This window comes from Bos indicus x Bos taurus, chromosome 17, assembly GCF_003369695.1.
Source record: "Bos indicus x Bos taurus breed Angus x Brahman F1 hybrid chromosome 17, Bos_hybrid_MaternalHap_v2.0, whole genome shotgun sequence".
Taxonomy (NCBI): domain Eukaryota; kingdom Metazoa; phylum Chordata; class Mammalia; order Artiodactyla; family Bovidae; genus Bos; species Bos indicus x Bos taurus.
The window spans coordinates 15,673,402-15,689,632 of NC_040092.1; the positions used below are offsets into that span (position 1 = coordinate 15,673,402).

General features: G+C 45.0%; 1 protein-coding gene across 3 annotated transcripts in view; it reads right to left on the minus strand.

Moving 5' to 3' along the window:
* VSIG10 (V-set and immunoglobulin domain containing 10) overlaps positions 1–16,231 on the minus strand; it is a 73,509-nt gene that overhangs the window by 18,997 nt on the left and 38,281 nt on the right. For all 3 annotated transcript variants that reach the window (XR_003515214.1, XM_027566718.1, XM_027566719.1), the window contains 2 exons: positions 14,617–14,904; positions 938–1,240 (listed from right to left, as the gene is read on the minus strand). Coding sequence is in view for 2 of the 3 variants with exons in the window: in XM_027566718.1 (XP_027422519.1) it covers positions 938–1,240; positions 14,617–14,904 (591 nt within the window). In the remaining variant the exon portion in view is untranslated. The remainder of the gene's footprint in view (positions 1–937; positions 1,241–14,616; positions 14,905–16,231) is intronic.

A 16,231-nucleotide genomic window follows, 5' to 3' on the forward strand; every position in this document is an offset into this window, starting at 1 on the left:
TAAGACGCCGTCCTCCCAGTGCAGGGGGTGAAGGTTCCATCCCTGTTTGGACAATTAATGATCCCACATCCCATGCATTGCTGCTGCTGCTGCTGCTGAGTCGCTTCAGTCGTATCCGACTCTGTGACCCCACAGACGGCAGCCAACCAGGCTCCCCCGTCCCTGGGATTCTCCAGGCAAGAACACTGGAGTGGGGTGCCATTTCCTTCTCCAATGCATGAAAATGAAAAGTGAAAGGAAGTTGCTCAGTTGTGTCGGACTCTTAGCGACCCCATGGACTACAGCCCGCCAGGTTCCTCCATCTATGGGATTTTCCAGGCAAGAGTACTGGAGTGGGGTGCCATTGCCTTCTCATTGCAGCCCCTCCCCCAAAAAATAACCTCCATTAAAAAAAAAAAAACACAAGAAGCCAGTCCCCAAAGGTCACATAGTATATGATTCCATTTATATGAAATGTCTCGAATAGGCAAGTTCATAGATATAGAATGTAGGTTGGTGGTTGCTAAGGTCTGGGGAAAGAGGGTATGAGAGTGACTGCTTAATGGGTACAGGGTTTCCAAACTGGGGTGATGAAAATGTTTTGGAAATAAACATGATGGTTGCACAACACTCTGAATAGACTCAATGCCACTGAGTTGTACATCTTAAAATGGTTATACATTATATAGTTTCACCTCAAAAAAAAAAATACTTTAAACCTGGCATAAATTCCCTTCTGTGGCTCACAGGGACTCTCCTGTACCCCTAGTTAGCAGCGAGCTGTCAGAAAAGGTAACATTCTCTGACATGCAGTTTGGGTGTGTCCGTGTGTCGAGGGAACCAGAGAAGCAGGTTAGGACCTGTGTATCAGGGAAGTCTTTGCGCACAAAGGGAGGCACAAACACACAGGTCACCAAGGGTCAAGGTGGAGGAGAGGAGGGGCGCATTTCTTACGCACAGTAGACCAGGAGCTCGGTGGTCACCTTTCGATGTCTCCCGCTGAGCACGTTTTTGGCCAAACAGGTGTAGTTCCCTTGCAAGTTCTGTGACATTAGTAACAGCGTGAAGCAGCTGGCTGTCAGGTTGTTCCCAAAGAGTTCAGTGGTGGAATCTGGGGCCTGGAACCACCACTCAATCACAGGCGGAGGCTGGGATCTGCTGCTGCAGCTGAAGTCCACCTGGGAGCCCTTGGCTGCATAGAGGGTGCCGTTGGGGAGCCTGCCAGTGCTGGAGATGTTGACCTCAACCTGAGAGGGGCCGTCTGCAGACAACAGGGCAGTGGGGAAGGCAGAAGAGTTAACTAGAGCCCCTCATCAGAATTAAGGGACATAGAAATAATCAAGCAGCAGCCAGTGAAGATGACAATACTACTTACTATGCGACAAATGCTGTGCTGAGTGCCCTTAGGCATGCTCTTATTTGTTGCTATTGTTAAGTCGCTAAGTCATGTCTAGCTCTTTGCAACTCCATGGACTGTAGCCCGCCAGGCTCCTCTGGCCATGGGATTTCCCAGGCAAGAATACTGAAGCAGGTTGCCATTGCCTTCTCCAGGGCATCTTTCTGAAGCAGGGATTGAACGTCTGTCTCCCTTATTGCAGGTGGATTATTTATCAGTGAGCCACCTGGGAAGCCCATGATATCACTTATGTGACAAATGTTGTGCCAAGTGCCCTTAGGCATGCTCTCATTTACTCCTGAGCAATGACATGAGCTTTACTGAGGGGATCAATCCTCATACAATAGGGAAAATGCAAATTGATCCTTTTCAAAAACACTGATGAGCAAAAAAGGTATCTGTGCTTTAAAGAGTTAACATAGCAGGACCTCCCTGGCAGTCCAGTGGTTAGGACTCTGTGCTCTTACTGCCTGGCCAGGGAACCACAAACAGACAAAAAGAGAGTTAAGGTAACAGACCTGGGTATGCTTTCCTTAGAAAAGCCGATCTATAAGGCTGGCCTTGGCTGGTGACTAAGACCTTGGATTTCAGGGGGGTTCCCACCATTCCCAGAACTGGTAAGAGTGGGGTTCACTGGGGTTCACTGGGTTTATGCTAAGCACCTGCTTTCCTTCTGAGAGTCTGGAGTTTTGGTATGTGCTGGGCAGAGGATGCCTACGTGACCAGCCTCAGTAAAAACCTAGGGCACTGTGTCTCTGATGAGTGTCCCTGGCAGACAATATTTCACACGTGTGGTCACAACTTGTTGCTGGAGGAATTAAGCATGACCCATGTGACTGCACTGGGAAAGGACTCTTGGAAGTGTGCTCCTGGCTGTCCTGTGAATTCTCCTATGGAATCAGTGAGCCAGGGGGTGGTCTTGGGGACCCCCCACACAGTGTCACACTGAAAGAGAAGGAACACTGGTTCCAGCCCCGATCTTGAACTACACTTACTAGCTGTGTGACTTTTGGCAAAGTATTTAACCTCTCTTAAGCCTCTGTTTCCTCATCTGTAAAATGGGGGGATGCTAGAACCCATTTTATGGGGTTGTCATGACAACTAAATGAATTACCATTATACAGTATTCAAAACAGTGCCAGAATTGTCCTCCCACCATTTTTACCCAATGCGCCTAAGATGCCACACCCTCTTTGATGAAGAGATCCATCACCTATTTATGCTAAAGTCCTGTAGAGTGTTAACCACTGCCAGAGACTTCCTCTTAAGAAGAGTTCAGAAACGGCAATGCTTGGCCAAATGAATAAATCTATGACTGTAGAATTCTGAACAAAAATATGCCAGCAAGGACTTCCCTTTTTGGTCCAGTGATTAAGAATCTGCCTTCCAATGCAGGGGACATGTGTTCGATCCCTGGTCCAGGAAGATTCCACGTGTTGCGAAGCAAGTAAGCCCATGTGCCACAACTACTGAGCCCTCAAGCTGCAGCTACTGAAGCCTGCATGCCTAGAGCCTGTGCTCCACGACAAGAGAAGCCACCGCAATGAGAGGCCCAAGCACAATGAAGAGTAATCCCCACTCCCCACAACTAGAGAAAGCCTGTGCACAGCAATGAAGACCCAGCACAACCAAAAATATAAATCAACAATTTTTTTTAATGCCAGGGGGATACATTATTAGAGGGAGCAAACAGCCTTCCCAGAGTCCCTTATAGTACAGAAGCTACTTCACCTATTTTGGGGCCACTGTGTAACTATAGGAATTGTGAGTTTCTGAGAAAACTATTCTTGACAATATGCATTTCTAGTTGGAGCTGGCTTCTAATAGTTACAATTATTTGCTGGAATCATGTCACTTCCCACGGAGGGTCTGGGGAAAAGTTATACTGTGGTTTGGGAGATGCTCAAATCTCCCATTGAATGTTGGCAACTAGCGGGGTAGGTATGTGGACCAGCAGGTCTTAGGGAGTGCCCACAGATGGTGCGCACCTGGTCAAGCACAGGGTATCTCTGTGGTATTAGTAGCCACGTCTGGACCAGCAGAGGTATTGTGGTAGGCTGGGCAGCCTGGGTCTACCAAACTGTGGTCTGGAGGGTCACAGAGGCCTGTCATGAACAGTGCAGACCCCCAGAAACTGACTGGGAAGGGCTTTTGACCAGCACAATCCTCAGAAAAAAAAAATGGTGTTGGATACAAGGAATGGATGAAATGAAGCAGATAGAAGGGTTAAAAAAAAATTAAATGAGGGAAACTGAAGGGTTTTCTGAATTGAGTGTTCAAAAGTAACAGTTCATCTATAAACCCTTGGGTTGAGTCTGCTTTTTTTTTTTTTTTTTTTTAATAGTTCTAGAACGTAGGACTCCTCATTCCCAACCTAGGGCTTAGGAGTCAGTTTATCCTCAGTTTTATTTGAGGATATTTTATTTATTTATTTTTTTGCCACACCACTTGTTTGTAGGATCTTAGTTCCTTGACCAGAGATCAAACCTGTGCCCTCTGCATTGGAAGCATGGAGACTTAATCACTGGACCTCAAGAGAAGCCCTGAGTCTGCTTTCTTAATTAAAGCTGATGCCACCCATATAAGATGAACTTAATAAATGTGTGTGTTTTAACTGCTCCACCAAAAAAATAACAAAAAAGCTGATGCCGTCTTCTTAAACCCTTGGGGTTCTTCCCCTATTCTGACTACGAAGAAGGCGGCACCTATTTCCATCCCTCCTACCTTTCTCTCCACCCTGCTGCTATTCCAAAACAGAAACCACCAGCCACTTCTGCTTGCAGGGTGATGGCGGCAATCATTCAAAGAGACAGATGGGGAGGAAACGAAAATAGAACAGCAAACAAATAAACAAAATATAGAGTGGTTACAAAGGTTTAGCATCTTATGGAGGCCATGGTCATGTCAAGTTCGGACTTGCGGATGAACACCTTAGCCTAATTGTTATGGGTGTGGACTCTGGACCCAGACACACCCAGGTGTAAATCTTACTGCCACTTCTAGACGGACAACTTCGAGCAAGTGTCCTTCCCTTCTCTCAGCCTCCTGTGCTTCCTGTGAAATGAAAAGAAAAGGAGTAGCTTCTACCACCAGGTTACCAAAGGCTCCAATGAGGTGAAAGAAGAAGAATTCTTACCCTGGTATTTTGACATGTGGTTGACATTCTATGGGCTTCTCCTGTGGCTCAGCTGGTAAAGAATCTATCTGCAATGCAGGAGACCTGGGTTTGATCCCTGGGTTGGGAAGATCCTCTGGAGAAGGGAAAGGCTACTCACTCCAGCATTCTGGCCTGGAGAATTCCATGGACTGTATAGTCCATGGGGTCGCAAAGAGTTGGACACAACTGAGCGACTTTCACTTCATTAATATTCTATACATGTTATCTAACATTGTATCAATAGTACACCTGTAGACTGATTCTAGAACAGGCATCAGCAAATCATAGTCCACTGTCTCTTTTTGTACAGTCCACAAACTAAGACAGTATTTACAGATGAACTTTCAAAATCGATTTGAGAGAAAACACTATCTTTGAACCTCAACTAAGCGAAATGTTATCTCCCTGACAAAGAATTCCATTGTTCTAATTAATAGGCCTATACTACCAAAGAGTACTCAATTCTCTGGCAGTCCATTGGTTAGAACTATGCTTTCGCTGCTGAGGGTATGGCTTCAATCCCTGATTGGGGAACTAAGATCCTGCAAACCGTGTGCAGCAGCCAAATTAAAAAAAGAGAGAGATGAAATATAGAGGCAAATGGAACAACCCCACTGACTCCCTATCTCCCAACTGGCCACTGTTCCTGTTCAAAAGGCCAAAACCCAGAGGCTGTTACAAGCATACGTCTCTGCTTCAGATGAGCTTGGCAAGACTTGAGTTAATCAATCTTGGGCAAGGGCCATTCCATCTTCTGATGAGGCCAGCAATCATTCTTCGGTACACCCAACACCCCCTTTCCCTAGGACCTTATGTAGTAACAGGGTACAGTGTCACTTACCACCATCACAGAACGTGTACAAATCAGAAGGGCCCAATTAGTGAGAGAACATGTGGCTTTCTCGAGGCTCCCTTTCCTCCAAGTCTGGCATGGCAGTCACATCCCTGGCTAGCCAGAAGCACTCCTATCCTCCAAACCCCAACTGAGTCATCCAAAGGGGCTCCTGGAGGTGGATACAAACCAGCTTCCTCATTGCTCATGTGCCCCCAGCTCCAATGCTCCCTCAACACTTGCCTGGCCTGAGAAAAACAGACACAGCGAGAGGCTGGCATAGTGTACCACTCGACTCCCCAGTGGCTACAAAATGATCTCTTGAAAGAAGCACAAAGTCTACTGGAATGTGTTAAGGTCCATGCTACCCACTGTAAAGGCAGAAAGTGAAGAGGAACTAAAGAGCCTCTTGATGAGGGTGAAAGAGGAAAGTGAAAAAGTTTGCTTGAAACTCAGCATTTAAAAAACTAAGTGGCATCCGGTCCCATCACTTCATGAAAAATAGAAGGGGAAAAAGTGGAAGCAGTGACAGATTCTATTTTCTTGAGCTCCAAAATCACTGCAGATGGTGACTGAAGCCATGAAATTAAAAGACGCCTGCTCCTTGGAAGAAAAGCCATGACGAACCTAGTTGTTTGTTGTCGTTTAGTTGCTAAGTCATGTCCAACTGCTTTTCGACCCCATGGACTGTAGTCCAACAGACTCCTCTGTCCATGGGATTTCCCAAGCAAGAATACTGAAGTGGGTTGCCATTTTCTTCACAAGGGGATCTTCCCAACGCAGGGATCAAACCCGCATCTCCTGCATTGGCAGGTAGACTCTTTACCCCTTGGGAAACCACCTGGGAAGCCCAGGACAAATCTAGACAGTGTATTAAAAAGCAGAGACATCATTTTGCCAACAAAGGTACCTATAATCAAAGCTGTGGTTGTTCCGGTAGCCATGTATGGATGTAAGGGTTGGACCATAAAGAAGGCTGAGTGCTGAAGAATTGATACTTTTGAATTGTGGTGCTGGAGAAAAAAACTTTTGAGAGTCCCTTGGGCTGCAAGGAGATCAAACCAGTCATTCCTAAAGGAAATCAATCCTGAATACTCATTGGAAGGACGGATGTTGAAGCTGAAAATCCAATACTTCGACCACCTGATGTGAAGAGCTGACTCACTGGAAAAGACTGGGATGCTGAGAAAAATTGAAGGCAAAAGGAGGACATGGCAGAAGATGAGATGGTTTGATAGCATCACCGACTTGATGGACAGGAATTTGAGCAAACTCTGGTTGATAGTGGAAGACAGAACAGCCTGGAATGCTACAGTCCATGGGATTGCAAAGAGTCGGATACAACTTAGTGACAGAACAACAATAGCTAGCCCCCCAGCCTTTCTGCAGGTGAACACACGGCAGTTCTGCCATCATGCCCACCCAGTGTGGAGGCAAAAGGGGGCGGGTAAGGCAATGGAAGAAACAGCCATGGGAATCCTGAACTGCTCTGGAATAAGGGATTTCTGTACCCTCAGAAGCAGCAGCCCCAATCCTGATGGCTAGATTCTTCAACCGCATCATTAAATTAATAAGGAACAGTGCAGAGCCCTTGCTCCTGAAACAAATAACAAAAGCACATCACAGTGCCCATTCCAGGCAGGTTGAATCACCCCTAGCCTATAGAAAACCTTCCTCCCTGGAAGATAGAGGCATCAAATGCCCACTGATGGATAAACAGAGATCCAGGTGGTAAGGAGGGTGAAAGCTACCAGCCCTCATACAGCCAGCTTCGTGCTTCTGCCGCGTTTCTGTCCATTCACACATTCAAGGTCATTCTCAGCTCTTTGTATGTTTTGGATATTGATCCCTTATCACTTGCAACTGTCTTCTCCCATCCAGTAGTTGGCCTTTCTGTTTTGTTGATAGCTTCTTTCATTGTGCAAAAGCTTTTCAGTCTAATGTAGTCTCATTTGTTGATTTTTGCTTTTGTTCCCCTTGCCTGAGAAGACATATCCAAAAAAAATTACTGGGGAAAAAAAAGAAGACAGCATTCCAAGCATTGGGACAGTCACAATTGTGTGTCTGACAAGACCAGAGTTGTAACAGAATGGACAGTGATAGAACACTGATAGAAGAGTGATAGAAGGATCTTGGATTTGACTGATGATGTTGCAAGGCCACTGAATGAGCTTCCTGAACCTGAACAGGACAAGAGCAGCACCACAGAATCTGTTAAATAACCAGAAACGAAGTGGACCGACGTGGCCTTACAGTGCCTCCATGATAGTGTCCCTCCCATAAGAAACCGATGCCTGCCTCCTTGTCCATCATCAGATTCTTTTTAAAAGACACAGATATAAAACATTTTTTTTCAGTCTCCTAACTTGAATCTTTTAGTGATAGAGCAGCACTCAAAAATGTACAACTAACTTTGCAGTAGAAAAATGGTATATATACCATGTACATACCATGTATGTACACATATATACACATAATACAATGAAATACTATCCAGCCATAAAACAGAATGAAAGCTTGCGTTTGTGACACTATAAAACTAGAGAGTACTATATCAAGTGAAATAAGTCAGATTGAGAAAGACAAATTCTGTATGATTTAGATATGTGGAATCTAAAAAATAAAACAAATGAACAAATATAAAAATCAGAAACAGAGCCACAGATACAGAGAAAAAACACGTGGTTGCCAGAGGGGAGGGAGGTGAGGAGAGGAAAGATATAAGTGAAGGAGATTAAGAGGTACAAACTTTCAGTTACAAAATGAATGAGTCATGGGTATGAAATATACAATGTGGGGAATACAGTCAATAATTATATAATACCTTACAAATAGCTGTGAAAAGAAGAGAAGTGAAAAGCAAAGGAGAAAAGGAAAGATATAAACATCTGAATGCAGAGTTCCAAAGAATAGCAAGAAGAGATAAGAAAGCCTTCTTCAGCGATCAATGCAAAGAAATACAGGAAAACAACAGAATGGGAAAGACTAGGGATCACTTCAAGAAAATCAGAGATACCAAAGGAACATTTCATGCAAAGATGAGCTCGATAAAGGACAGAAATGGTATGGACCTAACAGAAGCACAAGATATTAAGAAGAGATGGCAAGAATACACAGAAGAACTGTACAAAAAAGATCTTCACGATCCAGATAATCATGATGGTGTGATCACTGACCTAGAGCCAGACATCCTGGAATGTGAAGTCAAGTGGGCCTTAGAAAGCATCACTACGAACAAAGCTAGTGGAGGTGATGGAATTCCAGTTGAGCTATTCCAAATCCTGAAAGATGATGCTGTGAAAGTGCTGCACTCAATATGCCAGCAAATCTGGAAGACTCAGCAGTGGCCACAGGACTGGAAAAGGTCAGTTGTCATTCCAATCCCAAAGAAAGGCAATGCCAAAGAATGCTCAAACTACCGCACAATTGCACTCATCTCACACGCTAGTAAAGTAATACTCAAAATTCTCCAAGCCAGGCTTCAGCAATATGTGAACCATGAACTTCCTGATGTTCAAGCCGGTTTTAGAAAAGGCAGAGGAACCAGAGATCAAATTGCCAACATCCGCTGCATCATGGAAAAAGCAAGAGAGTTCCAGAAAAACATCTATTTCTGTTTTATTGACTATGCCAAAGCCTTTGACTGTGTGGATCACAATAAACTGTGGAAAATTCTGAAAGAGATGGGAATACCAGAACAACTGATCTGCCTCTTGAGAAATTTGTATGCAGGTCAGGAAGCAACAGTTAGAACTGGACATGGAACAATAGACTGGTTCTAAATAGGAAAAGGAGTTCGTCAAGGCTGTATATTGTCACCCTGCTTATTTAACTTATATGCAGAGTACATCATGAGAAATGCTGGACTGGAAGAAACACAAGCTGGAATCAAGATTGCTGGGAGAAATATCAATCACCTCAGATATGCAGATGACACCACCCTTATGGCAGAAAGTGAAGAGGAACTAAAAAGCCTCTTGATGAAAGTGAAAGTGGAGAGTGAAAAAGTTGGCTTAAAGCTCAACATTCAGAAAACGAAGATCATGGCATCCGGTCCCACCACTTCATGGGAAATAGATGGGGAAACAGTGGAAACAGTGTCAGACTTTATTTTTTTGGGCTCCAAAATCACTACAGATGGTGACTGCAGCCATGAAATTAAAAGACGCTTATTCCTTGGAAGGAAAGTTATGACCAACCTAGATAGCATATTCAAAAGCAGAGACATTACTTTGCCAACAAAGGTCCGTCTAGTCAAGGCTATGGTTTTTCCAGTGGTCATGTATGGATGTGCGAGTTGGACTGTGAAGAAGTCTGAGTGCCAAAGAATTGATGCTTTTGAACTGTGGTGTTGGAGAAGACTCTTGAGAGTCCCTTGGACTGCAAGGAGATCCAACCAGTCCATTCTGAAGGAGATCAGCCCTGGGATTTCTTTGGAGGGAATGATGCTGAAGCAGAAATTCCAGTACTTTGGCCACCTCATGCGAAGAGTTGACTCATTGGAAAAGACTCTGATGCTGGGAGGGATTGGGGGCAGGAGGAGAAGGGGACGACAGAGGATGAGATGGCTGGATGGCATCACTGACTCGATGGACATGAGTCTGAGTGAACTCCGGGAGTTGGTGATGGACAGGGAGGCCTGGCGTGCTGCGATTCATGGGGTCACAAAGAGTCGGACACAACTGAGCGACTGATCTGATCTGATCTGTCTGGTGCCGATCATAACTCGAGTTATTGCAGTAATCATTTGGAAAAGTACGGAAATATCAACCTACTGTGTTGTGTAACATAGTGTTGTAGGTCAACTATATTGGGTTGACCAAAAAGTCTGTTCGGATTTATCCGTAAGTTTGGCCAACCCAATAGTTCAAAAACAAACAAACTCATAGAAAAAGAGATCAGATCTCTGGTTGCCACAGGTAGGCTGATGGGAAGAAGGGAAACTGGATGAAGGTGCAAACTTCTGGGGTCAAGCCCAGTCCATTTTCTGAAACTCCCATGCAGAAACGAGGGCTGAGTTCCAATCTGAGATGCCAAGGGCTTGCCTTCAGCCACTGTCTGAGGAGCAGGAAGGGGCTCCCTGGTGCTTGGAGGGGTATGGTATAGCTTGGGGTCTCTCTGAAATGGGAACACAACCTGACGTTCCAGAGGGTTCCTTTTGGTGTATGTGAAACCAGACGATATCTGTGCTGTGGACTGAACGCTTGTTTCCCCCGCCAAATTCATATGCTGAAGCCTGTGTCCAGTGTGATGGCATTTGGAGGTAGGGCCTTTGGGAGGGGGTTAGGTCCTGAGAGAAGAGCTCTCATGAAGGGGATGGGTGCCCTCATAAGGAGAGGCCCCCAGAGCTTGCTTCCTCCCTCCTTGTTTTCTACCAAGGAGAGAAGATACTCATTTACCAATCAGAGAGCAGGCCCTCATTAGACACTGCATCTGCCAGCACCTTGATCTTGGACTTTCTAACCTCCAGAACTGTGAGGAAGAAATGTTTGTTCTTTAAACTACTCAGTCTATGCTATTGTTATAGCAGCCCAAACTGAGTAAGATAGCCTATGTCCTGTTTTCATGAACAAGCCCTACACCAGTCAGGGACACCATATGTTTCCAAATGAAGTTTCCATAACACAAATTACACCACAGTAACTCAGAGAGCTCAAAGCACCATTTGAGTTTAGTGACTTTTTAAAAAAACATAAGTTCACTTTCATCACAAGAAGACCTTGCATTTATCTCCCTCAGGGCAATAATGAAACTAATCCATCCTCCAATAAACTTAGCCAATGATTAATAAGTTAGTGCCAGATAAAATCATCATAAATCAGAGAGAGTGAGGATAAAATAAAAACCCAAAGTTGTAATGCCACCTTACTCCTTGAGGTCAAAAGCAAAGACGTTTAGGGACTCCTTTGGTGGTCCAGTGGTTTAGACGCCACACTTACACTGCAGGGGGTGTGTGTTGAAGCCCTGGTCAAGGAACTAATAAGATCTTGCATGCCTCATGGTGCAGCCAAAAATTAAAAAAAAAAAAAAAAGACATTTATTGACATTGATATGAAGGAATTATTATTATTTTTAGTCACATCATGCAGCATGCAGGATCTTAGTTCCCCAACCAGGGATTGAACTTGTGCCCTGTGCAGTGCGAGCACAGTATTAACCACTGGACCGCCAGGGTAGTCCCAAAGGAATTATTACTGTTTGGCAGCTGGAGTGAGGGAGGTCTGTTGGCACCTGCCAGGAACAAATAAGAACTGGGCCAAATTGGGTGACATTTTTTGATACACCCACATTCATTCTGGGTCATTCAGCAATTTATCCAGACCCAAAAACATTGTATTTGCAAATTCCATAAGCCTTGAGAGTTGGTGGGAACCTTAGAAACCATCCAAAAATCTAGACATGTCCTCGAAGCCTCTCTTTCCTTCATCCTCCATTTCCAACCCAGCAGCAAATCTTGGCAGTCTCCCTCCAAAATATTCTCTGAACTGTACATTTTCACCCTGACTCTGACCACTAACATCTTGCACCTCTGACTGGCTTCCTTGTTTTTTATGTTACCAGTTTTCTTTGTGATGAGACACATCCATTATGTGTAATTTAAATGATACAAGACCCCTGCTAGCTTACAGTCGCAGGGGTGCCTCCTACACCTAGAATAAGAGTCCCAATTATCTTTGCCAGTTGTATTAGTATCCTTGGGCTGCCTTAACAAAGTACCTCAAATTAGACAGATTAAAAGAACCGAAATTGGGACTTCCTTGGTGGTCCAGTGGCTATTCTCCATGCTCCCTACACAGGGCACTGGGCTTGACCCCTCGTTAGGGAACTAGACCCCACATACCACAACTAAAGAGTTTGTATGCTGCAACTAAGACTCAGTGCAGTCAAATATACAAATAAATATTTTTTTAAAAAAAGAATAGAATTGACTCTCCCACCATCCTGAAGTATGAAATCAGATGTCAGGAGGGCCATACTCCTCTCAAGGCTCTAGGAGAGAACCCTTCCTTGCCTCTTTCCTCGTGGCTGCTGCTGCGGCCATCTGTCTTTGGCATTCCTTTGCTTGCAGCTGCACTACTCCAATCTCTGCCTGCCACTGTGTGAGTTCTCCCTGTGTCTCTGTCTTTGCATGCATTTTCCTCCTATAAGGATAACAGTCAATTTTAATTAGGGCCCACTCTAATGACCTTATCTTCTGGGCTTCTCAGGTGGCAGAGTGGTAAAGAATCTGCCTGCCAATGCAAGAGATGCAGGTTCAATCCCTGAGTCGGGAAGATCCCCTGGAGGAGGGCACAGCAATCCACTCTAGTATTCTTGCCTGGGAAATCCCATGGACAGAGGAGCTTGGCTAACTATAGTCCACGGGGTCACAAAAGAGTTGGATACCACTACGTGACTGAGCACACAATGACCTCATCTTAGGTTGACTGTAATTGCAAAGAGCCTATTTCCAAATAAAGTCATATTCACAAGTACTGAGATTAAGAAATCAACATATCTCTCTGGGGGATACAATTCAACCCACAACACCAGTCCTACCCAGCCCCACGTGGTCTGGCCCTGCCTCTCATATCTCACACGTCCTGCCTGCTCACATCCTGGGTTCCCACCACACCAGCTGCCTTCTCACCTACACATGCACCATGTTCAACTCGTCTTGCACCAGTTCAGTTTCTGCCTGGATCCCTCTCTCTCTTTTGTGTGACTGGTTCCAACATATCATTCACTGCCAGTGTCACTCCTTCCAAAAGCTCCTGACCCACCCATGTAAAGTGTTTCAGAGAGTCACATCACACCACCTCAATTCTCTGCACAACACCTGTCACTCTGATACTGCCTGATGCATTTTTTTACCTGCTGTCTGTCTTCCCCCATTAGGATGTCAGTTCGGTGTGGGTAGGGACAGTCTCTGTCCGATCCATTCCTGTGGCCCAGTGCCTGGAACAGGTCTGGCATCAGGCTCTCAGTAAATACATATTGACTAAAGGAATGAGTAAATTCTTTAATTTATAGATGAGAAAATCAGGGAGCAATAAAATGATCACATGAGTATTTCCACTCAACTAGAATGTAGATATCCCTCTAAGACAGTGATCAACAAACTCTTCTGTGGGGGCCAGAGAGTAAATAGTTTAGGTTCTGTGGGACATACAATCAGTTTCACAGTCACTCAGCTCTGAGATTATAGCACTAAAGACAATCAGAGATAATATGTGACTGGATAATCATTGCTATGTTCAAATAAGACCTTATTTGAATCTAAAGTTGAATTTCATATAATTTTCACATGTCACAAGTATCATTCTTCTTTTGATTTTTTCAACCATTAAAAATGTAAAAAAATATTTGCCGCTTGCAGGTCATACAAAAATATACAACAGTCTAAAAATGGCCCACAGGTTATAATTTGCCAACTATTGGTCTAAATTCATGCATATATATTGACAGACATGATAGACTGACTTAGGAAAGACAGTAGTAATAGTGGTTCATACTAAGCCCTGTATTTAGCACTAGAGCATAAGAGCATATATCTGGTAAGGCATGCAATGCATTGTCCCCAGTTAACAAATAAGAAAAACTGAATCTCAGAGATATTAAGTTACTTACTCAAGATGACCTGTCCTTAGGGTTGGAACTCAGGCAGTCTGACTTGCTTATGTTATACTTTGAGTTTGTTGCATAATAAAATGAGATTAATAGCAAGGATGATATTAATAAGCTAAAAGTAATAGCTAACTATTAATAAATAATATGCCAGGAGCCATTTACAGCAAGTTACATAGGTATCAGTTCAGTTCAATTCAGTGGCTCAGTTGTGACTGACTGTTTGCGACCCCATGGACTTGAGCACGCCAGGCCTCCCGGTCCATCACCAACTCCCGGAGTTTACTCAAACTCATGTCCATTGTGTCGGTGATGCCATCCAACCATCTCATCCTCTGTTGTCCCCTTCTCCTCCCTCCTTCAATCTTTCCCAGCATCAGGGTCTTTTCAAATGAGTCAGTTCTTCACATCAGGTGGCCAAAGTATTGGAGTATATATGTAGATATACTGGCATTTATTCCTCCCAGCAATTCTATGAGGCAAGAATTCCTATTATCCCCATTATACAGATGAGGAAATGACAGATGTGAGAGCTTGCACGTGCGAGTGCCCAGAATGAAAGCCAGGCTACTGACTCCAAAGGCCTCCTCAGGTCCAAGGCTCTGAGCACCTCCCCACTAGTTGCAATCCCCACCCACCACTTACTGGCCACCTGCAGCCACACTTGGAACCTCCGGGTCTCGGTCTTGTTCAGGACCTCAGAGCAGGTGTAGTTCCCCTCATCCTGCAGATTCAGCGCCTCGATGTGCAGGGCGCTGGCATTCACCAGAGAGAAGCGTGACTGGGCTGGTGGGAGGCTGGAACTGGAGGACAAGAGGAAGACCGACTCCGAGTCATTGCGGCACCAGGTCACGAGGCCCCTCGGTCCCGAGATGTTGCCACAGTGCAGGGTGATGTTCTCGTGAATTTCTCCAATGGTGACAGCCTCCAATCCTGTGCAAGGAAAGGTCAGGCTGTTACTATCTTTCTTGATCCTAGATAATCTCCTTTTCTTGCCGTTCCCCTGCATTAAGATTTAAAAAAAAACAAAACAGGCATGTATGTTTGAGATGCAATAATACATCGAGCCCCACCCTGTTGGGATTATTGGCCAGTAATTGACAGTAGTGAACCTGTGGTGGATCACAGCTGCAAACAGTCCTAATAAGCCCCTCCTCCACTGTCTATGCCCTTCACAATGTCACTCCACAGAGCCCTCCTACTCTTGACTCTGGTAGCATCATGTGACTTACTCTGATCACTGGGGTGTTAACAAATGTGTTGCAAGCAGAGACTTAAAAAGCACTGGTGTGATTGGGCTTGCTCACTCTCACCTTCTGCTACCACCTTGAGATGCATGTGCCTGGGCTAGGTAGCAGGGGAGGGTGAAAAATACATGGTGCGGACTCCAGCTGCCTCAATCCTCTCAGCTATGGCCACTCACCTGATGCCCAGACACATGAGTGAGCCCAGGCAAGAACAGCAGGGCCAACTGTCCAATACTCCCAGGCCCTTCAGAAATAAGCACTCATTGCCGTTCTGTGATGCTTTGTTACACAGATTATTGTGGCAATAAATAGCTGATACAGAACCCGAGTGGCTTTACTTGCCTAGAAATCCAGAGTGGTGGAAGGAAGAGGGCTCTGGCTTTGTTTCCTCTTTCCTGCTGCTCTCTGTCTTTCTCCATCTCAGGTACAATGCAACACCACTCAGCAGCTCCATGCAGGAATGGGCTCAGAGTGGGGACTTTGGGGCATGCTCTGAGCTAGGCACTGGGGAGCCAATGACAGACAAAACAGGCAATAGGGACTCCCCTGGCAGTCCAGCGGTTAAAACTCCACACTTCCACTGCAGGGGAATGGGTTCGATCCCTGGTCAGGTAACTAGGATACCATATGCCATGCAGCATGGCAAAAAAAAAAAAAAAAAAACAGGCAATAAACTGGCAATTAGGATGCAGTGTGATAAATAGCATGATAGGAGCTTGGAGAAGGGGCTCTTAAGTCTAGCTGTGGTTTGTGACAGGGAAGGCTTCCTCTAGGAAGCCACACTGAGATCTGACGGTCAGGAAAGAACTAGCTAGGTAGAGATGAAGCTGGTGTTCCCAGGCAGAATGGAAAGTGCATATCAGCAACAGCACTGTCAGAAATTCAGATTATCAGGTCCCATCCAGAACATCTAAATCAGAACCCAGGGGTGGGGTGGGAGGTAGCACTCTGCATTTTCACAAGCCCTCCAGGTGACCCTGATGCGCATTCAAGACTGACAAATGCTCAGGCAA